The sequence below is a fragment of the Schistocerca cancellata genome, chromosome 7 (genome assembly GCF_023864275.1).
Source record: "Schistocerca cancellata isolate TAMUIC-IGC-003103 chromosome 7, iqSchCanc2.1, whole genome shotgun sequence".
Lineage (NCBI taxonomy): Eukaryota > Metazoa > Arthropoda > Insecta > Orthoptera > Acrididae > Schistocerca > Schistocerca cancellata.
The window spans coordinates 61,584,205-61,609,962 of NC_064632.1; the positions used below are offsets into that span (position 1 = coordinate 61,584,205).

General features: G+C 45.9%; 1 protein-coding gene across 1 annotated transcript in view; it reads left to right on the forward strand.

Moving 5' to 3' along the window:
* Positions 1-25,758, forward strand: part of LOC126092643 (medium-chain acyl-CoA ligase ACSF2, mitochondrial-like) — a 270,564-nt gene that overhangs the window by 92,189 nt on the left and 152,617 nt on the right. The window contains exon 4 of the mRNA XM_049908366.1: positions 11,763-11,914. Coding sequence (XP_049764323.1) covers positions 11,763-11,914 — 152 coding nt within the window. The remainder of the gene's footprint in view (positions 1-11,762; positions 11,915-25,758) is intronic.

Here is a 25,758-nt window from a genome sequence, read left to right on the forward strand (position 1 = left end):
TGTAAAGAAATACGTTGCTCTGGTTTGAACCTGTTATCAAATGTGCCACTCTTCTTAGGATCTTCTCTGTTTCTTTTATCCTACCCATTATGGACGGCAAACTGACGAGCAGTATTCAAGTTTCGGTCGAACGAGGGTTTTGTAAGCTACCTCCTTCTTGGGTGGACTACATTTCTCGAGAAATCTTCCAATGAATCTGTCTAGCATACGTCTATTTTTCTATTAGTTTTAAGTGGTCACCCCACTTCCAATTGCTCCATACATGTACTCCTAGATACTGGGTGCTTATAGTTAAACTTTCGCTGCTTGAGTCAGTGTAGACGGAAAACTACACTCATGCTCATAAATTAAGGATAATTGCAGAATGTAGTGCCACACATCGTGGCACTACACAAAACTGGCGCTTAAAGCATAGGCACATAGGGAACACACACGACACAGATCTGTAAGTCCACAGTATTGGTGATAAGTTGAGAAAAGCATACCGAAACACATGCGCTGCAATACGTCACTGTTTCCTGCGCATGTACCCAGTCATCAGTATGGGATATGATCACCATGCACACGTGCACAGGCCACACAACGGGTTGGCATACTCTCGATCAGGTGGTCGAGCAGCTGCTGGTAACAGCCTCCCATTCTTGCACCAGCGCCTGTCGGAGCTCCTGAAGTGTCATAGAGGTTTGAAGACGTGCAGCGATACGTCTACCGAGAGCATCCCAGACCTGCTCGATGGGATTTAGGTCTGGAGAACAGGCAGGCCACTCCATTCGCCTGATATCTTCTGTTTCAGGGAAACCCTCGACGATGGCAACTCGGTGGGGCCGTGCGTTATCATCCATCAGGAGGAAGGTGGGACACACTGCACCCCTGAAAAGGTGGACATACTGGTGCAAACTGTCGTCCCGATGCACCTGACCTGTTACAGTTCCTCTGTCAAAGACATGTAGGGGTGTACGTGCACCAATCATAATCCCACCCTACACCATCAAACCACGACCTCCATACATGTCCCTTTCAAGGGCATTAAGGGATTGGTATCTGGTTCCTGGTTCACGCCAGATGAAAACCTGTTGAGAATTACAGTTCAGACTATACCTGGACTCGTCTGTGAACATAACCTGGGACCACTGTTCCAATGACCATGTACTGTGTTCTTGACACCAGGCTTAAAGGGCTCTCCTGTGACCAGGGTTCAGTGGAATGCACATTGCAGCTCTGCGGGTCAATAAACCATGTCTTGTTCAGTCGTCTGTAGACTGTGTGCCTGGAGACAACTGTTCCAGTGGCTGCAGTAAGGTCCCGAGCAAAGCTACCTGCAGTACTCCGTGGCCATCTGCGGGCACTGATGGTGAGATATCGGTCTTCTTTTGGTGTTGTACACTGTGGACGCCTCGTACTGTAGCAGGGAAGGTGTGTGAGAAAGTGGTTCCCTTATGTCGGCGTGGCACTTTTGGAAGTTGGCGGTAAAATCCAGGAAGGCTTAACGAGCTCAGGGGAGACTTTGGTGCACTTGCCATTTTGGACGATATCCCTCGTGTGTTCCCCTTGCCCTAGAAATAGGAAAGATCTGGATTAAGGAGATTGTAGTGCTGCGCAGACGATGTCTGTGTGAAGCATGAGGTGAGAGAAGTCTGCTATCGCCTTGTGCATGGAAACCGACTGAGATGCATGGCGCGACACTGGAGGATGACGTATCCATGCCACATGGCCCCGCAATTTTTGTACCAGGTGGAGAAGCTGTGACTAATCCGGCAGTGGTGACTGGATGAGGAAATCTGCTAATACGTGCAGAGCTTTGCTGTAGACCATCTCTGCTGACGAGGAACAAAGGTCTGTTTCGAAGGCCGTCCATAGTCCTAGCAGAACCAGGGACAATACTGGAGTCCAAGCATCATTGTGGCACATTATGGTGGCTTTTAAAGTGCGGCGCCATCTCTGAACCATGCTACTGCTTGCCAGGTGGTAGCTTGCGGTATGATGACGATGGAAACTGTACAATTTTGTTAGATCACTGAAAAGGTTGCACTCAAAGTGCCGCCTTTGGTCTGTAGTGACGTGCAGAGGATAACTGAAATGTGCCAACCAGGTCTCAGTGAACGTCCTAGTGGTCATCTCAGCAGATATGTCCTTGATGGGAGCAGCCTCTGCCCACCGTGTGCATCTGCTCACAGCCATGAGATGGGGAAAGAGGGCCAACTAGGTCAATGTGAACATGCCCAAACCTGATCGTTGATGCTGGAAAACGTCCCACATCTGCGTGCACATGACGTCTAGGCTCGCTGCATTGGTGCTGTAAGCATGCACTAGCCCAGGCACATGCATCTGTGCTCACTGAAAGCCACACGAATCTATCAGTCATTTGACAGCGACATTGGCCCCGGAGTACACCAGGTTGTGGATTCTGGCAGAAGATTTCTATCAAAACTAAAGCATGATGTAGGGTCTCAGGTTGTTTCTAGACACATCACACAATAAAGTTGCCGTACCGTAAGGTGCAACCAACAGTTGCAGGCATAGGCTGATGGGGGAGTCATTCAATAACCATTGAAGTTGTTGATCTGAAGACTGCGCAGAGGTAAGGTCATTGTAGTTCAAAGCAGGCATGAGGCTGTTGCTATAAGAACATTAGGCAGCTGCAATATTGTAGGTGCCATTAGTGTGGCAGATATCCATTGTAAATTGGCAGACATATTTCATGTGTCTGAATTAGCGTGGAGAGCACTTGTCGCTGAACTTTTCGATCACTGGCAGGATGGGTTTGTGGTCAGTGTAATTGTTACAGACCGGGCCTCGACAAGGGGTTGGAAATGTAGGATGCTCTCATAGGTCGTAAGTGCTCCAGTATGTTTGGCGTGTTGCAGCTTTCGGGAAAAGAAACTCAGCGGTTGCCAATATCTGTTAACTTTTTGGTGCACTGCTGCACCGAGTGTATTGGCTGATGTCAACAACAAAACCTAAGTACATCTCAGGAGTCTGGTGATTGAGTATCATAGCAATGGTGAGGCTTTCTTGCAAGTTCTTGACCACAGTTGTCGTTGTGTCCACTGGAGAAGGCGCTTGCCTATTATGCTGTGACCTGCCACTGAGTTTGTGAAAGGCATTTGTGTTGCAGTGGTTCCTGAGCAGGAAGGACACTAAAGTATATAACTTCCCAGGTAAGGGTGTGATGTTGTGTGCTGACACTTTATAGCTAAGGAAGGCTACCAAGGTTTACAGATGATGTACTTGTCCTCAGTGAGTGTATTTCCATTATCAGTTAGGCTCTATCGCACTGCTCTTAAGTGATGTTCATGAAATTAGTCATTTTCAGAAGATACTAGTATGCCATCAAGGTAAGTGAAGCAAAATAGAAGGCCACTTATAAGGCATCCAAAAAATGTTGCCACATCTGGGCCGCGTTTTTAACCCCAAAAAGCATACTCAAAAACTCATACAGTCCAAACAGGCATTATCATTGTAGTTTTAGATATGTTATTGGTTGTCATTGGCATCTTTTCAGCAATGTAACACATTAAAAATTGTCTCCCCCCACCCCAGAACACATGTGAAATTCCTAGATGTTTGGTACTGGGTAGCTATCTGGAACACATAATTTCTTCTTCAGGGTCACGAATTATGTAGGAACACGAACTTCTACACATAAAACACATACACAAATTACCGATGTGATAATATTCACTTTTATTACACACACACACACACACAAAATCATGATATGAACATATTAGCTAGCTAACAAGAACAGGAAGATCACAGAGCACAAAAAGTTAAAGAAACAGTGCAGTTGACAGAGCGTGACTACATTACAGTTAGAGGCGGAAACTAGAAACCCAATGATGCAACTTGGCGTGAGGGAACGATTATACTTGTGAGGGTACCGATATCGATTTTGTATATAATGTATCGAATCTGCCCTTACTTATTTGTGTATGACTGGAGCAGAGCACATGGTACGGGGATGCCCCACATTACATGCCGATTTTGGCGAGCATGACAGTCTGTTTGGTCTGAGCAAGCCTGAACAGCAGGTCACGGTATTGTGCAATTCGTGCGGTTACACTGTGGAGTGGGGAAAGTTTTGTGAGACCGCTCACAGTTGTGTATCAATGTCAGTTCTGGTGAGCAAGGACGTGTGACAGAGCGCGTCGTCATGACGCAGCAGCCAGTGCCCTTGACGCCAAAGTTCAGGCTGTCGTCGCCACATGTTTTCACGGAGCCGTCGCAAAACGTCACAGTAGTACGCGGAATTCACTGTTTGGTTGGGTGGGACGAATTCTTTGTGCACAATTCCCTTGGTATCAAAGAGAACGATGATCATCCTCTTCACTTTGCTCTTCACCTGTCTCGCTTTTTTGGGTCTTGGAGATCCCGGGCTCTTCCACTGGGACGATTGTTGCTTTGTCTCTGGGTCATAACCGTAAATCCAGCTCTCGTCGCCAGTGACAACCCGTGACAAGAAGGTTGGTTCATCAGATGTGGTGTGACGAAGATCCGTGCACACTTCAACACACTGTGCCTTCTGATCGGCAACCAAGATCCTCGGCACAAATTTTGCGGCGACACGATGCATGCCCAATTCATCAGTCAACATACGTTGACATGTCCCATAACCAATACCCACTTCATCCGCAAGGTCTTGAATGGTTCGACGTCGATCCGCACGAACCAATTGTTGAAATTTGGCAACAATGTTTGGCGTTGTGCGGCTAACGGGCCTTCCAGTGTGAGCATCATCTTCGACGTCTGTACGGCCGGCCCTAAACCGAACATGCCACTCAAACACACGCGTATGGCTCATGCTCTGTCCCCCAAACATTTGTTGGATCGTTGCAAGGGTCTCTCTAGCACTTTTCCCGAGATTCGCACAGCGTGGCACCTTCGGAAGTTGGCGGTAAAATCTAGGAATTCCCTTGCTGCTGCAAATCTGGCCTCCATTCCCAGAATCAGCTGTGTCACCTAGGACAGGTATGTGTACATCACACCCAGCCATCCATATACTAGCTGGACGTGCTATCAAGTTTGAATTCACCTGTATGCCCAGTACTTTGCACTTTAGTGGGATGTGGCTTGTTGGGAGTGACATAGTCAACTAACCGATGCTTTTTGGATTTAATTATATGGCACAGATGTGGCAACATGTTTTGGATGGGGTCGTAAGGGGACTTCATTTTCCTTCACTTACTTTGATGACAGACTAGTATTTCCTAACATGATGAATTATATGAACATCACATAAGGGCAGTGCAATAGAGACTGACTGACTGTCAGTGAACCTGCAGTAACCTTCCTTGGCCAAAAAGTATCGGCGCATGGCACCACACCCTGGGTTGTGGACTATTTCTTTCACTTTTTATAGTTTTTGCTCTTACTGTTCTTGTTAGTTTTCTCATGTGTTTGCATCGTGATTTTTTTCTGTGTGTAATAAAATTGAATATTATCACACAGGCAATTCATGTATGTGTTTTATATTTAGACAATAGTGTTTCTACACTTTCCAACCAATGTATCATGACGTTTTATTGTGTGCCATAGTTCTACGGAGCATATCAGGAACTTTTGTCCTATCCAAAAATCTGAACTTCTTAAGTTTATAATAAAACACATTTTATTTTCCATCCTGAGCTGTAATACTCCCTAACCGATTTTGAGACTGTCAGTGCCTGCAAGGACAGCTAACTGTAAGATCTGCTTGACAGTATTTCAGGAAATAGTAAAAACCTGGAAAAGTGGTTACCTTACTCTTCCCACTTAGTGATAACGAGAGTAAGATCACCCTGTTGGTTGTTTTCAGTTTATACACGACTGGAGTCGGTCAAAGTCCAAAATTTTGTTTCTATTCTGTGATAGAGAGCCGCATTGTTTGTAAACAGCGGTTTATGCTTTCTTTGTGAATGGGTCTAATAAGACTCAGCAGTGATGAAAAGTAATGTCCTGAGTAATGATGATTACTTAGTTAAGACAATGGTCCAAAAAGCTGTGTAGGTAACATATGTTAGTGATTAAATTAATGCAATACAGTTATGTTAGACTTTTCCTTCATGTCATACAGTAAGTTACAAATGTCATCCCACAGTAAGTCTGTTTTGCAACAAGAGTGGTAAATTGGCAGAAGAGAATATATGATCTGAGTTCCCTTCCGACACAATGCCACTGTGGTATGGTTAACAGGTTCATCACAGTGTTGTAGTGAAATGGTGTGGTAACTGCAAACTTACTACACAGTTGAAAAGGAGAGAAAATTAGGGTTTAACGACCAGTCGACAACGACGTCACTAGAGATGGAGCACAAGCTGGGATTAAGGAAGGTTGGACAAAAAAAAAAAAGAAAAAACGCAATGTGCTTTCAAAAGAACCGTTCTGGTATTCACCTAATGCGATTCAGGGAAATCATGGAAAAAATAAATTTGGACGGCCGGAAGCAGACATGAACCACTGTCCTTCTGAATGCGTGTCCAGTGTGCTAACCACTGTGCCACCTCATTTGGTCTCAAAGTTGAAGTACGCAGGACAGTACGATTCTTCTCGGCAAAGCACTGAAATTGCACACGGATTCACCATGAGACTCTGGCTGTGTATGGGGCAAATGAGTATCACATTCAGCCATAGTGAACTGGTGCCTATAATTTGAACTAGGCCACACAGACGAGGGTTAATCTAATTGGGAGGGAAGGCCATCGACATCGACCGCCGACTACAATATACAGGACGAAATCGAGGAAGTGATTCACAGCAGCCGTGGAGTTTCGAACGATGAGGATCTTCAAAAAGTGTTTCTCGAATGGCTCCGTGATGGAGGAGTAGATTTCTATCATCGAGGAGTTGAACGATCTGTAGAGCATGCTGACTGTTCTTTACAGAGACTTGGTGACTGTGCTGAAAAGTAGTGTGAGTCCCTTTGGAGTGCGAGTGTAGCTTTCTTTTCGAATTTCCGTCGTATAATGTAGATTAGTACTGTTAAGAAAGAATATGAGTTTGCGGGATGTTCATACTCCTATAGAAAAAGTGTATCTGAAAAAAATTCAAGACATTGTTGATATAGTTGTTGAATATTTTTCCACATAATCGCTATCCTTTTCAGTGCATGTAATGAACCGTAGCACAAACTTCCTTATGCCGTCCTCAAACAAGTCTCCCACCAACTCATTCCCGCACTTCAGAACCTTCCTTTGCACCTGCTCGTGGGTCGAAAATTTAATTCTGCTCACGTGTGCCTTCAGGGAGATGAAAAAATGATGATGTGAAGGCGCCAAGTCAGGGGAATATGGGTGTATGTGTGTGTTGGAGGGGGGGGGGGGGAGGGGGAGGCGGGGGTTCAAAACATGCCGACCAAAGGAATCTACCAGTGCCTTGGTGGCTAAGGGTGAGTGAGGACAGATGTCATCACATAACAAGCACATTTCTTTTGTCAGCACACTTTTGTTTTGAATGCTACTTTTGAGTTTCTTTTAAAATCTCACAAGGGTTGATGGTATCTCCCTGAGACAGAAACTCGACTAAAATTATGCCTTTTCCGTTCCAAAACACTGAGGCCACGACTTTTTGGCCAAAATGGTGGTTTTGAATTTTTTAACAGATGGAGAATTGGTGTCGCTCCACTGTGGCAGCTGTCTTTTTGTCTGAGGCCTGTAACAAGCTGCTCACGTTTATTCTGAACCGTAGAGCTCAGAAAATCCTCACCAACCAATTCAAATTGCTCAAGAAACTCGCGGCCGCTATTGGCCCAGTTTTTCTTGCGCTGCTTTGTCAGGTGTTTTGGGACTTACATTGAGCACAGTATCCTGTATCCCAGGGCTTCTGCGAGTGTCTCGCGTAAGAGAGTTCTGCAGAGTTGTGGAAATATTACAGGTATTTTACCCATTGTCAATCAGTGGTCTTCGAGAACAGTTTCCTCGATTTTTTGCACCAACCCACCCGTCGAAATGGAACGTCTTCCACTCCTCTGTTAGTCATGATATTTGCCCTATCTCCACTAAATTCCCTACACCACTTAAACATACTCGTTCTGTTGATAATATCATCGCCGTAAACTGTTTTGATTCGCGGAAGGCCGGCCGGGGTGGCCGAGCGGTTCTAGGCGCTTCAGTCTGGAAGCGCGCGACCGCTAAGGTCGCAGGTTCGAATCCTGCCTCAGGCATGGATGTGTGTGATGTCCTTAGGTTAGTTAGGTTTGAGTAGTTCTAAGTTAGAGGGGACTGATGACCTCAGATGTTAAGTCCCATAGCGCTCAGAGCCAATTGAACCATTTGATTCGCGAAAAAAATTAGGTAGGTGTTATTCCTTCCGAGAGTGGGATACGGATCACAGCTCACGTGGAGGGATTTCTTGCCGATACCTTTCACCGAACTGGACACTACGATGGGAGTTTACATGCTGTGTTCTTGCAATGCTCATTCTGGCCAGGGGATTTCTCCCTACCATTCAGAGTTATCAACACTCAGAAAACAAAAACACACATCCCGTGGTGATCACAGTGCACTTGCTTTCTGAACATGCCTCATACATACTGCTGAATAGGTCCCCGAAGTTCACCTGTGATACAGACGCAGCGCATCCCTACGCCGGCTGTGGTGGCAACGCTGCCGCGCCATTTGACAAATGACAAATGTTGTTGTTGTTGTGGTCTTCAGTCCAGAGACTGGTTTGATGCAGCTCTCCATGCTACTCTATCCTGTGCAAGCTTCATCATCTCCCAGTACCTACTGCAACCTACATCCTTCTGAATCTGCTTAGTGTAATCATCTCTTCGTCTCCCTCTACGATTTTTACCCTCCACACTGCCCTCCAATGCTAATTTGATTGCTTGATGCCTCAGAACATGTCCTACCAACCGGTCCCTTCTTCTTGTCAAGTTGTACCACAAACTCCTCTTCTCCCCAATTCTATTCAATACCTCCTCATTAGTTATGTGATCTACCCATCTAATCTTCAACATTCTTCTGTAGCACCACATTTCGAAAGCTTCTATTCTCTTCTTGTCCAAACTATTTATTGTCCACGTTTCACTTCCATACATGACTACACTCCATACAAATACTTTCAGAATAGACTTCTTGACACTTAAATCTATACTCGATGTTAACAAATTTCTCTTCTTCAGAAACACTTTCCTTGCCATTACCAGTCTACATTTTATATCTTCTCAACTTCTACCATCAACAGTTATTTTGCTCCCCAAATAGCAAAACTCATTTACTACTTTAAGTCTCTCATTTCCTTTTCCCTCAGCATCACCCGACTTAATTCGACTACATTCCATTATCCTCGTTTTGCATTTGTTGATGTTCATCTTATACCCTCCTTTCAAGACGCTATCCATTCCGTTGAACTGCTCTTCCAAGTTCTTTTTATACCCAATGTTAACAAATTTCTCTTCTTCAGAAACTCTTTCATTGCCATTGCTAGTCTACATTTTATATCTTCTCTAATTCGACCATCATCAGTTATTTTGCTCCCCAAATAGCAAAACTCATTTACTACTTTAAGTCTCGCATTTCCTAATCTAATTCCCTCAGCATCACCCGTCTTAATTCGACTACATTCCATTATCCTCGTTTTGCTTTTGTTGATGTTCATCTTATATCCTCCTTTCAAGACACTATCCATTCCGTTCAACTGCTCTTCCAAGTCCTTTGCTGTCTCTGACAGAGTTACAATGTCATCGGCGAACCTCAGTCTTTATTTCTTCTCCATGGGTTTTAATACCTACTCCAAATTTTTCTTTTGTTTCCTTTACTGCTAGCTCAATATACAGATTGAATAACATCGGGGAGAGGCTACAACCCTGTCTCACTCCCTTCCCAACCACTGCTTCCCTTTCGTGCCCCTCGACTCTTATAACTGCAATCTGGTTTCTGTACAAATTGTAAATAGCCTTTCGCTCCCTGTATTTTACCCCCGCCACCTACAGAATTTGAAAGAGAATATTGCAGTCAACATTGTCAAAAGCTTTCTGTAAGTCTACAAATGCTAGAAACATAGGTTTGCCTTTCCTTAACCTTTCTTCTAAGATAAGTGTTAAGGTCAGTATTGCCTCACGTGTTCCAACATTTCTACGGGATCCAAACTGATCTTCCCCGAGGTCGGCTTCTACCAGTTTTTCCATTCGTCTGTAAAGAATTCGCGTTAGTATTTTGCAGCTGTGAGTTATTAAACTGATAGTTCCGTAATTTTCACATCTGTCGACACCTGATTTCTTTGGGATTGGAATTATTATATTCTTCTTGAAGTCTGAGGGTATTTCGCCTGTCTCATACATCTTGCTCACCAGATGGTAGAGTTTTGTCAGGACTGGATCTCCCAAGGCCATCAGTAGTTGTAATGGAATGTTGTCTACTCCCCGGGGACTTGTTTCGACTCAGGTCTTTCAGTGCTCTGTCAAACTTTTCACGCAGTATCGTATCTCCCATTTCATCTTCATCCTCTTCCATGTCCATAATACTGTCCTCAAGTACATCGCCCTTGTATAGACCCTCTATATACTCCTTGCACCTTTCTGCTTTCCCTTCTTTGCTTAGAACTGGGTTTCCATCTGAGCTCTTGATATTCATACAAGTGCTTCCCTTTTCTCCAAAGGTCTCTTTAACTTTACTGTAGTATCTATCTTACCCCTAGTGAGATAAGCCTCTACATCCTTACATTTGTCCTCTAGCCATCCCTGCTTAGCCATTTTGGACTTCCTGTCGATCTCATTTTTGAGACGTCTGTATTCCTTTTTGCCTGCTTCATTTACTGCATTTTTATATTTTCTTCTTTTGTCAGGGCCGATACTACGTTGTGAAACAGCCTGTAGAAGCGCTTCGTGACGTAGCTGGGTAGGCAGAGTGGGGACTCGCTCGCTCCCTCTTCAGTTTACCGACAGATACTGTTCGGAGTAGGTATTAAAATTCATGGAGAAGAAATAAAAAGTTTGAGGTTCGCCGATGACATTGTAATTCTGTCAGAGACAGGAAAGGACTTGGAAGAGCAGTTGAATGGAATGGACAGTGTCTTGAAAGGAGGATATAAGATGAACATCAACAAAAGCAAAACAAGGATAATGGAATGTAGTCTAATTAAGTCGGGAGAAGCTGAGGGAATTAGATTAGGAAATGAGGCACTTAAAGTAGTAATGGAGTTTTGCTATTTGGGGAGCAAAATAACTGATGATGGTCGAAGTAGAGAGGATATAAAATGTAGGCTGGCAATGGCAAGGAAAGCGTTTCTGAAGAAGAGAAATTTGTTAACATCCAGTATTGATTTAAGTGTCAGGAAGTCATTTCTGAAAGTATTCGTATGGAGTGTAGCCATGTATGGAAGTGAAACATGGACGATAAATAGTTTGGTCAAGAAGAGAATAGAAGCTTTCGAAATGTGGTGCTACAGAAGAATGCTGAAGATTAGATGGGTAGATCACATAACTAATGAGGAGGTATTGAATAGGATTGGGGAGAAGAGAAGTTTGTGGCACAACTTGACCAGAAGAAGGGATCGGTTGGTAGGACATGTTCTGAGGCATCAGGGGATCACCAATTTAGTATTGGAGGGCAGCGTGGAGGGTAAAAATCGTAGAGGGAGACCGAGAGATGAATACACTAAGCAGATTCAGAAGGATGTAGGCTGCAGTAGGTACTGGGAGATGAAGAAGCTTGCACAGGATAGAGTAGCATGGAGAGCTGCATCAAACCAGTCTCAGGACTGAAGACCACAACAACAACAACTGTTCGTGCTGGATCGCAGGAGCGGCGGCCCACGTAACTGCGCCGTGGCCGGCTTGCCCGCAGGTGGGGGCCCGCGGCGTGGTGGCGGCGGAGGCGTGCTACCCCAAGGTGCTGCGGATGGCGCCGCAGCTGCCTCACAGCCCGCCGGCCGACCTGCAGTGCGCCGACGTGCCCGACCTCGCCACCGTCGTCTTCATGGAGGGCGAGCGCAAACGGTCAGTCACTGCCGCCTGCACACTGCAGCTCGCTCCGACCAGATTCCACCTATTTCACACGACTGCAACTTCCACATTAATAATGGCGACACGAATCGAACTACAGGGTGGCGCACGAAATGTGTTACCATTTTGTTTTCGAATATAAACTTTATTGTCAATACAATCTGAAAGGAACATATACACTCCTGGAAATGGAAAAAAGAGCACATTGACACCGGTGTGTCAGACCCACCATACTTGCTCCGGACACTGCGAGAGGGCTGTACAAGCAATGATCACACGCACGGCACAGCGGACACACCAGGAACCGCGGTGTTGGCCGTCGAATGGCGCTAGCTGCGCAGCATTTGTGCACCGCCGCCGTCAGTGTCAGCCAGTTTGCCGTGGCATACGGAGCTCCATCGCAGTCTTTAACACTGGTAGCATGCCGCGACAGCGTGGACGTGAACCGTATGTGCAGTTGACGGACTTTGAGCGAGGGCGTATAGTGGGCATGCGGGAGGCCGGGTGGACGTACCGCCGAATTGCTCAACACGTGGGGCGTGAGGTCTCCACAGTACATCGATGTTGTCGCCAGTGGTCGGCGGAAGGTGCACGTGCCCGTCGACCTGGGACCGGACCGCAGCGACGCACGGATGCACGCCAAGACCGTAGGATCCTACGCAGTGCCGTAGGGGACCGCACCGCCACTTCCCAGCAAATTAGGGACACTGTTGCTCCTGGGGTATCGGCGAGAACCATTCGCAACCGTCTCCATGAAGCTGGGCTACGGTCCCGCACACCGTTAGGCCGTGTTCCGCTCACGCCCCAACATCGTGCAGCCCGCCTCCAGTGGTGTCGCGACAGGCGTGAATGGAGGGACGAATGGAGACGTGTCGTCTTCAGCGATGAGAGTCGCTTCTGCCTTGGTGCCAATGATGGTCGTATGCGTGTTTGGCGCCGTGCAGGTGAGCGCCACAATCAGGACTGCATACGACCGAGGCACACAGGGCCAACACCCGGCATCATGGTGTGGGGAGCGATCTCCTACACTGGCCGTACACCACTGGTGATCGTCGAGGGGACACTGAATAGTGCACGGTACATCCAAACCGTCATCGAACCCATCGTTCTACCATTCCTAGACCGGCAAGGGAACCTGCTGTTCCAACAGGACAATGCACGTCCGCATGTATCCCGTGCCACCCAACGTGCTCTAGAAGGTGTAAGTCAACTACCCTGGCCAGCAAGATCTCCGGATCTGTCCCCCATTGAGCATGTTTGGGACTGGATGAAGCGTCGTCTCACGCGGTCTGCACGTCCAGCACGAACGCTGGTCCAACTGAGGCGCCAGGTGGAAATGGCACGGCAAGCCGTTCCACAGGACTACATCCAGCATCTCTACGATCGTCTCCATGGGAGAATAGCAGCCTGCATTGCTGCGAAAGGTGGATATACACTGTACTAGTGCCGACATTGTGCATGATCTGTTGCCTGTGTCTATGTGCCTGTGGTTCTGTCAGTGTGATCATGTGATGTATCTGACCCCAGAAATGTGTCAATAAAGTTTCCCCTTCCTGGGACAATGAATTCACGGTGTTCTTATTTCAATTTCCAGGAGCGTACTACAATGAAGAGCTGTCCGTGGTAGATCGGGGAAAACCACCGTCCAGGTCATGTTGTCGGCGGAGCCGGGAGGTGCCTGCGCCTGATGGACTCTACTAGGAGCCTTGTAGGCTCAACACAAACCGTTAGCGTCATTACCTTATTACAGGGCTATTACAAATGATTGAAGCGATTTCATAAATTCACTGTAGCTCCATTCATTGACATATGGTCACGACACACTACAGATACGTAGAAAAACTCATAAAGTTTTGTTCGGCTGAAGCCGCACTTCAGGTTTCTGCCGCCAGAGCGCTCGAGAGCGCAGTGAGACAAAATGGCGACAGGAGCCGAGAAAGCGTATGTCGTGCTTGAAATGCACTCACATCAGTCAGTCATAACAGTGCCACGACACTTCAGGACGAAGTTCAACAAAGATCCACCAACTGCTAACTCCATTCGGCGATGGTATGCGCAGTTTAAAGCTTCTGGATGCCTCTGTAAGGGGAAATCAACGGGTCGGCCTGCAGTGAGCGAAGAAACGGTTGAACGCGTGCAGGCAAGTTTCACGCGTAGCCCGCGGAAAATTGGCTCATGCCACAACTGGAGACCGACAGCGCCGACTTCATCTTTCAACAGGATGGTGCTCCACCGCACTTCCATCATGATGTTCGGCATTTCTTAAACAGGAGACTGGAAAACCGATGGATCGGTCGTGGTGGAGATCATGATCAGCAATTCATGTCATGGCCTCCACGCTCTCCCGACTTAACCCCATGCGATTTCTTTCTGTGGGGTTATGTGAAAGATTCAGTGTTTAAACCTCCTCTACCAAGAAACGAGCCAGAACTGCGAGCTCGCATCAGCGATGCTTTCGAACTCATTGATGGGGACATGCTGCGCCAAGTGTGGGAGGAACTTGATTACTGGCTTGATGTCTGCCGAATCACAAAAGGGCCACATATCGAACAATTGTGAATGCCTAAAAAAAACTTTTTGAGTTTTTGTATGTGTGTGCAAAGCATTGTGAAAATATCTGATATAATAAAGTTATTATAGAGCTGTGAAATCGCTTCAGTCATTTGTAATAACCTTGTACTTTTACCACAAGTACCCTCTCATTAGCAACTTTGAGCCAAGCACAAAATCAGTTACCTCTCTATTGTATATCGTAAATAATTTATCAGGCTGGACATGGAGGTCTTAGTCTTAGTTTCTAGCTTTAACGTACTGTAATCTCTTCTAGTGAAGTTAATTTTCAGGATGGTAGATGTTAAAGGCATGGTGAGCGACGGCCAGTGTCTTGAGGGTCATTCCAAGACCCGGGCCGCCGCCCACAACCAGGTGACAGGCAATATTATACCTATCCCTTCTCTATTCAGTTCTCTCCCTTCCTTCCTTCTTTCTAAATATTTAATTTCGTTTTGTTTATTAATATCGTACTTGATTTTGTATTAGTTATAAGTTTTTCTAATGCTGCACACAAAAAAAAGATATCAAATGGATCTAAACAAATAGAGCCCGCCTCCACGTGGGGACGGGAGCCGGGGTGGTGTTACTTTGTCACTCCGGACCCCGGACCCAGTCACAGCGGCTAAGTGGCAACATACGACCCACCATAAGAAATTAGACGGTGGGTCATAAAATATAAGCAGCTAGTGAAAAAAAAAGTGTCCATGGAGATTTGTTCTAACTCAGCACGTGCTCAATATGTCCACCTTTTTTTTTTGTTTATTTGGCCTTTGAGTGTGTACTCAATTTAGCCATCGGCAACACATAGTGACAATGTACACATAATTGAATAAACAAATACAGAAATGCATATTTACCAGAATAAAAAGCTTAACTGTTACAGTTTTGTACATAATGTTTTAATAATTGAATTGAATTGGAAAACAATTAAAAGTGTCTTGGCTTACAATTCACACCAATTCTGAAATATCTTCATCAGCAAGACATATTTATAATTTATGTACACCATTAAAACCTATAGATTGTAACCAGTACTCTTGATGAAGTTAACTATCACTTTATATAGACGAACGTCTTCAGTACACAAAAGAGAAGAAGCTGATTGAGGAAGATGGTAGCCCATACTCAGCAATGTCTTCATAAAGAACAAACGTTCACGTTCAAATTTGGGGCACATAAATAAGATGTGGTTGACATCAGCCTCCGACTCAGGATCACACTCACATGCTGGTGAACTGTAAACGTTGATCCGATGTAGATGTTGTGGGAAAGAGGCATGATTAAAGCGGAGTCTTATGATCGTAGAAACCGTGGATCGGTCCAGATGTGTCCTCATAAACCACGGCTGTGAAGGAATCCGAGGTTGTAGCACTACGTAATAACCGCCTTTTGTCTGTTGAGAAACGTTCCACATTTCCTGCCATTGTTGTATTGCGTGATCCTTCACTTCACGTAAGTAGTCTGTATAATGAAGGTGCAGATCCAGGACGGTGCCTAAGGTTGCCGCTTGTTTGGCTAATGCATCAACTTCATCATTATAGAGGATACCAGAGTGGGAAGGTACCCACAACAAATGGATCGTCCGGCCCGTGCGTGTGCTGCGAACATATTCAGATATCACATCCAAGATATAACTGTTGGTTGTTTTGTTCCATCGACTGTACTGAATGTTTTTAAGAACGCTTTGCGAGTCAGATACTATCAATATCTTGGGGAAGGAAGTGCTAGGGACAAACTTAAGTGTTTCCAAAACTGCCACTGTCTCCGCCGTAAAAATACAAGTGCTCGTAGGCAGTTTGAAGGTTTTGCGGATCGGGATCTGAGGGCAGAAAAAAGCGCATCCTGTACACTGTTCTTGCGGAATTTTGGAGCCATCGGTATATACACAGAGAAAACCCGGCCATTGTGCTTGAACGAGACGATTAAAGCCAACGTTGACATTAGTACTGTCCAGCCAGGTCGTACTTAAATAATGGACTGGGATCTGGGAGGGGAGCGTTTGAAGATCATATTCAAAAACAGGTAGATGCGCTGAACGCCGTATAGAATGTATGACAGGTGACCAAGTGTCAAAGCTGGCACAAACGGCTGGCACTTTATTCCTTCTGTGGAATGCAATCCACAGTCGATAAATGCAGTCTCTACTTTGATAGACGTCAGTGATTACCCTACGGCACATGTCTTCCGTAATTTCACTGCAAGCTTGAAGAATAAGTCTTCTGAGCTCCATTAAATCACGTGGACGTTTCGGGAAAATTTTTTCCTTTAGGTACCCCCAAAGAAAAAGTCACATGGATTAAGGTCTGGACTATTTGGGGACAATTATGTCCGTCGTTGAAGCGACCTGGAAATCTGAGTGAAATGGTCTGCGTGTCGAAATGCTCGTGTAAAAACTCCAACACAGTGTTTGCAGTATGTGGCCTTGCTCCATCTTGCATGAACCACTGCGTGTTGAAGGGCAAGGCAGTAGAAAGAAGCTGTGGAATGGAGCTATTGCGAAGAATGCTCAAATAACGCTCGCTGTTCACAGTTTATTCAAAGAAAAAGGGTCCAATAAGTCCGTGACTGGAAATTGCTGCCCACGCTATATCCTCAGAGCATCATGTTGTCGTTCATGAAGCACTTATGGATTTTCAGTGGCCCAAAAGCGTACATTTTATTTGTTAACCACACCGTCTAAATGAAAATTCGCCTCGTCTGAAAACCAAACGTTGTTGAGAGTTTCTTCCCTATCCTCTGCCCACTGAGCAAACAGTAGTCTCTGCTGCTTGTGTTCTTCAGTGAGCTTCTGTGCACAGGTCATCTTGTATGGGTACATATGGACGTCACTTTTAAGAATGCGTTGAACGGAGCGTCTGGATATTCCCAGTTGCACTGCTGTCTTTCTATATGATTTCCCGGGACTTCTCTGTACAGCAACTCGTACCGCTTCAATATTCTCCGGCGAACAAACAGGCTTAGGCCGAGGTCGCTTCTCTTCCTGTACAAATTTATCGTACAACCTGTGGATGGTCTTCTTGCTAGGGACCCATCGTGTGTTAAACTGTTGTCGAAAAAGACTCTAAATCACAACAAGGCTTTTCGTTTCATGAAAAAGTAACACCATTGCTGATCGTTGCTGTGTCGTCAGTCTTCCATTGTCAGCCATTGCTGCTTACTAGTCTCCTAGCGGCAGTATCGTGAATTACACGTCATTCCGTAACTCATTTGTTTTTCCAAGCTCTGCTGGTACTGCTGTAGAGATCCCAGCGGGATATCTAATGTGCGTCGTAAACTGTGAAAGAAACAATTGGTAATACATTTCGTGCGCCACCCTGTAAATGCAAATTCCGTGCAGTTTGTTCGTTTACACGTAAAGACAAGACGTTGTTTAACGTTGTTACCAAAAATCTTGAAAAGTTCTTGACCGATTTACTTAAATGTCTGTTGGTATATTGTGGGCTTAAACTTTGGTGTCCTGTTGGTCTTTGCACTCTTACCTTACTTTTAACTTCCTCCATCCCCGCACCGTAATTTTGTGATGCAACAATTTTAAAAGTTTGAAAAGCTGAGGTCTGCCATACAGTTCTAAAACTTTACGTGCTTCCAGTCTTCCTTGTTGGTTGATTGAAGGTTTGAAGCCGTCGATCGAGGAGGTGGCGACAGTCACTCATTGTCGGCCGTCGCTGTTGCAGAAGCTGGATGTTGGCGCGCCTTCTTCTCGACACGGTCACCAGACAAATCGGGCCCTTGATGTGCGCCAGCTAATGCTTCCTGTCCACGACACCATGTCAGAAACTATCATCGCAAGTCGAGCGCAATTACATGCTGCCAAACCCCGAAAGCGCGGCAACTCGCGGGAGCGTCACACAACACACCTGCTCCACTCGCTACCCCAGCCAGACTCTCCCTCTGCTCTGCCCGCGCTCCACGCGGCCGAGTTAACACTACCACCGAGCGAGGTGGCGCAGTGGTTAGCACACTGGACTCGCATTCGGGAGGACGACGGTTCAATCCCGTCTCCAACCATCCTGATTTAGGTTTTCCGTGATTTCCCTAAATCGTTTCAGGCAAATGCCGGGATGGTTCCTTTGAAAGGGCACGGCCGATTTCCTTCCCGATCCTTCCCTAACCCGAGCTTGCGCTCCGTCTCTAATGACCTCGTTGTCGACGGGACGTTAAACACTAACCACCACCACCAGTTAACACTACCAAAGATCCTAAACACTCTGGTTCTCCACACGACCTATCGACGTATTCGTTCGATAGCATAGTTTTCCCTAGGCAAGACCCAGCGTAAATATACAAATAATATTTACAAAACAACCAATTATACATCGACATAAATGCATATATATATATATATATACAAACAGTAAAACAATTACAATATATAAAGAGACAGAAATGTCATATCTTGAGGTAACAAAACGAGGAAAAAAATTATAGTACAATAGATGCAAATAGGATGATATGCATTTCCGGCGTTACAAGCTTACCCCTATTTTTCTCAGAATTTCGAACATCTTGCACCATTTTACATTGTCTAATGCTTTTTCTAGGTCGACAAATGAACGTATCTTGATTTACGGGTCGGCAAATCCTGCGAACGTGTCTTGATTTTTCTTTAGCCGTGCTTTCATGATCAACCACAACGTCAGAATCACCTCTCTGGTGCCTTTGCTTCTCCGAAAGCCAAACTGAGAAAGGCTACATCCTTGACTTACACCCTTTTTAATACGAGCACTTTGTTCTTGGTCGCCCACTTTTATTATTGCCTCTTGCCTGTTGTACATATTGTATATGACCCGCCTCTCCCTATAGCTTACCCCTACTTTTTTCAGAATTTCGAACATCTTGCACCATTTTCACATTGTCGAACGCTTTTTCCAAGGCGGCAGATCATGTGAATGTGTCTTTACTTTTCTTTAGTCTTGCTTGCATTATTAACCGCAACATCAGAATTGCCTTTCTCGTGCCTTTACTTTTCCTAAAGCCAAATTGATCGTCATCTAACACATCCTCAATTTTCTTTCCCATTCTTCTGTATTTTATTCTTGTCAGCAACTTGGATGCCTGAGCTGTTAAGCTGATTGTGCGATAATTCTTGCACTTGTCAGCTCTTGCAGTCTTCGGAAGTGCGTGGATGATATTTTTCCAAAACTCAGATGATATGTCGCCCGACTCATACATTATACACACCAACGTGATTAGTCGTTTTGTTCCTGCTTCCCTCAATGATTTTAGAAATACTGATGGAATGTTATTTATCCCTTCTGCCTTATTTGATCTGATTCCAATACCGGATCCCCTGTCTGTTCTAAATCGACTCCTGTTTGTTCTTCTATCACATCAGACAAATCATAGAGGCTTTCAATGTATTCTTTCCACCTATCCGCTCTCTCCTCTGCATTTAACAGTGGAATTCCCTTTGAACTCTTAATGTTATCACCCTTGCTTTTTGCTTTTAATGTCGCCGAAGGTTGTTTTGACTTTCCTGTATGCTGCGTTAGTCCTTCCGACAATCATTTCTTTTTCGATTTCTTCACATTTCTCCTGCAGCCATTTCGTCTTAGCTTCCCTGCATTTCCTGTTTATTTCATTCCTCAGCGACTTGTATTTCTGTATTTGCGAACTTCCTTGAACATTTTTGTACTTCCTTCTTTGACCGATTAACTGAAGTATTTCTTTTATGACCCATGGTTTCTTCGCAGTTACCTTCTGTGTACCTATGTTTTTCTTTCCAACTTCGGTGATTGCCCATTTTAGAGATGTGCATTCCTCTTCAACTATACTGCCTACTGATCTATTCCTTATTGCTGTATCTATAGCCTTAGAGAGCTTCGAGCGAATCTCGTCATTCCTGAGCGCTTCCGTATCTCATTTCTTTGCGTACTCTTTCTTCGTGACTAATCTCTTAACCTTCAGCCTGCTCTTCATCACTACTACATTGTGATCTGAGTCTATATCTGCTCCTGAGTACGCCTTACAATCCAGTATATAATTTCGGAATCTCTGTCTGACCTTGAAATCTAACTGAAAGCGTACCTCCTCCTCTTGTGATTCTTGAACAGAGTATTCGCTATTGCTAGATGTAATTTATTACAGAACTCAATTAGTATTTCTCCTTTCTCATTCCTCGTCCCAAACCCATATTCTCCTGTAACCTCTTCTTCTACTCCTTCCCCTACAACTGCATTCCAGTCCCCCATGACTAATAGATTTTCAGCTCCCTTTACGTGCTGTACTACCCTTTCAGTATTCTCATATACTTTCTCTATCTCTTCATCTTCAGCTTGCGACGTCGGCATGTTTACCTGAACTATCATTGTCGGTGTTGGTTTGCTGTCGACTCTGATAAGAACAACCCTGTCACAGAACGGTTCGCAGTAACGCACTTTCTGCCCCACCTCCCTATTCATAACGAATCCTTTGCCCGTTGTACCATTTTCTGCTGCTGTTGATATTACCCTATATTCATCCGACCAGATATCCTCGTCTTCTTTCCATTTCACTTCACTGACCCCTACTATATCTTGAGCCTTGGCATTTCCCTTTGAGATTTTTTAGTTTCCCTACCACGTTCAAGCTTCTGACATCCCAAGCCCCGACTCGTAGATCGTTATCCTCTCGTTGGTTATTGAAGCTTTTCCCCTTTGGCAACCCTTCTCGGAGTTCAGAATGGGAGATTCCGGAATCTTTTGGCAGTGGAGAGGTCATCATGACACTTTTTCAATTGCAGTCCACAAATGCTGTGGATACACGTTGTGTGTCTTTAATGCAGTGGTTCCCATTGCCTTCTGCATCCTTATGCCGTTGATCATTGCTGATTCTTCCGCCTTTAGGGACAGTTTCCCACCCCAAGGACAAGAGAGTCCCCTCTTTGACAAGGCCGTTGGCAGAATCCGAGTGAGTTCTTATGCCGGAAGTCTTCGGCCGGCAATGCTGATTATTAATCAAAACTTAAGAGGTGATGGGTTTCAAACACGAGACCGAGGACGTTCTGATATCTAATGAAAGCCGCTACACTGAGACCAAGGGGCTCTAGGCCGTGCAGGTTTTGAAGACTATGAGAGATGTTGCGATACGATATGATGGCTCCTCACCCAAAGTAATCGCACGCTGACAGATCCAAGAACTGCAGAAGAATATTCCTTATGAGATTGTAGCAATTCCATGAGTCCATCTTCGAACCGTTTTCAGCAACTTGCTGACCACGGCCCAAAAGTGCCAGGTTAGTACTCCAGAATCGAATATCCACCCAGCAGCGGAGTGTGCCCTGATATGAAACTTCCCGGCAGATTAAAAGTGTGTGCCGGACCGAGACTCGAACTCGGGACCTTTAGTTCGGGAAATGCGTGTGAAGTCCCGAGTTCGAGTCTCGCTCCGGCACACAATTTTAATCCGGCAGGAAGTTTCAGGTTAATACTGTTTGTACTGTATTTCCTTTCCTCTGCTGTGATTCTTTGTACCCTGGAAACCTTTTCTCTGGTCCACTTTTATATGCCCCACACTGTAGTTGGTTCGAATGCTGATGATGGAAGGTCTTCGATACGCAGTGTGTGTCCAGTAAATGGGAGGAGCGAGATGGTGTACCATTACTGATCGTCACCTGTTCGCCAACGTCTTACATCAAACAACACTGTCCCCAATGTTTCATGGAGTGAGGGCACATGATATCGTTGATGGCGATTCGTTCGTCGGGTGTTGGTGCAAATCTCTGTAAACGCCTTGCTGGGATCCAGATGTATCAAACACTGATTCCAAGTTTGTTTTGAACTCTGTTTCTTTCAATTCACACAGATACACCGTATCAAAAACGCAGTGTTACCCATTATTCACCACATCAGTTCGCGTTTGCACACTTCATAACAAATCCAACTCTACAGAGGGCATCTCTTAGGCCGATGCCGTGCTCTTTGGCTTCTGCTAGGTTCAATACGATTCCATACTGTCGTCTAATAAACAAAACACGAATGTACGGAATACTCGACCACTATCTGAGTGGACTGAAGTGTTACCAGGCAATGCCATTCTTAACCGAGGCAAATTTTCTGACGTTACATGGTCGCAAGCTGTTTATCTCAGTATTACGTATTAAAAGTACTCTGTCCTACGAAAGAAATGACGCCTGTGATAGGCTACAAAAACTCTAGTGGGTGGAGTTATAAGGAAGTACGAATGCTCTGATCGGCCAGAAAGAAAATGCGTGACCACCAACTTTGATACAGGCAAATTGCGAGCAGAGTAATTGGCTCTTCTCTTGCAGAAAATGTTAGTGTTTGAGCAAGGCGACTCGCACTGCGCTGAGACGATTGCGAGAGTAATTATGTGAATAGTTGTTCACAGGCTCGTCTTAGTCTCTTAGTACAGAGAATCGTTCCGAGCACTGACAACGGTTGCGAGCGATTTGAGGGCAAAGACATACTCACTATTCCAGCCAAATTCCATGCCAATTAACTTAGCTAGGGAATAACTAGGAGTCTCGGCTTCACCGAGGACCTAGCGAATGTATCCGACTGGTGTTTAACAGTCGAGAGAGATTTAGAATAGATTCTCAGGTTCACAGCTCGCGCCGACAGCCGCCACTGCCGCCGCCGACGGAAGGTAAACACAGAGGCGGTCACGCCACGCCACGCCAGTAAGTGATATTCAATGGACACGCAAAACTGCGGTCCTCTTCGTCTCTCCTATTTGTTTTTCATTTAACCATGACCTGTAATTAAACATATTCACGATTGTCAGGCCCAATTGAAGCAGAAACGCGAGATGTCCGATCTGACGCAAAGGACTGATCAGCCACTGTAGAGCTGTGAATTGTTTTAATTGTATATTTCTTTTTGATTGGCCGGCCGAAGTGGCCGTGCGGTTAAAGGCGCTGCAGTCTGAAACCGCAAGATCGCTACGGTCGCAGGTTCGAATCCTGCCTCGGGCATGGATGTTTGTGATGTCCTTAGGTTAGTTAGGTTTAACTAGTTCTAAGTTCTAGGGGACTAATGACCTCAGCAGTTGAGTCCCATAGTGCTCAGAGCCATTTGAATTTCTTTTTGATTGTTCGTTACCGACCCTCATTGTGCATTTTAACGTAATTAATATCTCTGGCCCAATTGCATTTAATTTGTTTGTATTTTTATCGACCCCCCAGACATGGTCATCAACCATCTTACCATTAAAGAACCGCCGGCCGCCGTGGTCTAGCGGTTCTGGCGCTGCAGTCCGGAACCGCGGGATTGCTACGGTCGCAGGTTCGAATCGTGCCTCGGGCATGGGTGTGTGTGGTGTCCTTAGGTTAGTTAGGTTTAAGTAGTTCAAAGTTCTAGGGGACTTATGACCTAAGATGTTGAGTCCCATAGTGCTCAGAGCCATTTGAACCAAGCCATTAAAGAACCTTATAATAGTTGGGAATTTCGCTTCACTGTTGTGAACACCCAGTATCAATATTTTACCATCCTGAAGTAATTTTGCTAAGATTTCTATGTCATGAAGTCATTTTTAGAGTAAAAATAAACATAAATAACGAAAATCTAAGATTTCCATTTTTGCTAACATATAGTTACGTCTGAACGCGTACACTAATTTCTGTTAGCGATGACACTTCCTTTACAGGGAGTGTAGTGGAACAGACATTAAGATCATTGTCTGATTTCATCACTGTCCGTACTGCTGCACTCTTCTGATTTCTGCATGTGTGAGATGGTGTCTTCGTACCTTGCAGGCCGTAGGCTCAACACCAAATTCCTAAAACACTCACAAAGCGTCCTTGCGCAACTGTGGTAGGAAGATAGACTAGTACCAAACGGGTCACTAGGTCACAACGCTGAAAATCTAAAGCAAGACACAGGAAGCCTTGGAGAGGATCGACACATGGTACTCCGTTTCACCACACACAAGTACATTAGTTATGGTCAAACGGAGTACCAAGTGTGGATACTCTCATCCTGCGCATAAATGGGCGAAACAGCTACTGTTACTGTTTAACTGCATAATTGACGAACAGTCGCTGCAAGCAGTCACTGCTATTAAATACACTCCTGGAAATTGAAATAAGAACACCGTGAATTCAATGTCCCAGGAAGGGGAAACTTTATTGACACATTCCTGGGGTCAGATACATCACATGATCACACTGACAGAACCACAGGCACATAGACACAGGCAACAGAGCATGCACAATGTCGGCACTAGTACAGTGTATATCCACCTTTCGCAGCAATGCAGGCTGCTATTCTCCCATGGAGACGATCGTAGAGATGCTGGATGTAGTCCTGTGGAACGGCTTGCCATGCCATTTCCACCTGGCGCCTCAGTTGGACCAGCGTTCGTGCTGGACGTGCAGACCGCGTGAGACGACGCTTCATCCAGTCCCAAACATGCTCAATGGGGGACAGATCCGGAGATCTTGCTGGCCAGGGTAGTTGACTTACACCTTCTAGAGCACGTTGGGTGGCACGGGATACATGCGGACGTGCATTGTCCTGTTGGAACAGCAAGTTCCCTTGCCCGTCTAGGAATGGTAGAACGATGGGTTCGATGACGGTTTGGATGTACCGTGCACTATTCAGTGTCCCCTCGACGATCACCAGTGGTGTACGGCCAGTGTAGGAGATCGCTCCCCACACCATGATGCCGGGTGTTGGCCCTGTGTGCCTCGGTCGTATGCAGTCCTGATTGTGGCGCTCACCTGCACGGCGCCAAACACGCATACGACCATCATTGGCACCAAGGCAGAAGCGACTCTCATCGCTGAAGACGACACGTCTCCATTCGTCCCTCCATTCACGCCTGTCGCGACACCACTGGAGGCGGGCTGCACGATGTTGGCGCGTGAGCGGAAGACGGCCTAACGGTGTGCGGGACCGTAGCCCAGCCTCATGGAAACGGTTGCGAATGGTCCTCGCCGATACCGCAGGAGCAACAGTGTCCCTAATTTGCTGGGAAGTGGCGGTGCGGTCCCCTACGGCACTGTGTAGGATCCTACGGTCTTGGCGTGCATCCGTGCGTCGCTGCGGTCCGGTCCCAGGTCGACGGGCACGTGCACCTTCCGCCTACCACTGGCGACAACATCGATGTACTGTGGAGACCTCACGCCCCACGTGTTGAGCAATTCGGCGGTACGTCCACCCGGCCTCCCGCATGCCCACTATACGCCCTCGCTCAAAGTCCGTCAACTGCACATACGGTTCACGTCCACGCTGTCGCGGCATGCTACCAGTGTTAAAGACTGCGATGGAGCTCCGTATGCCACGGCAAACTGGCTGACACTGACGGCGGCGGTGCACAAATGCTGCGCAGCTAGCGCCGTTCGA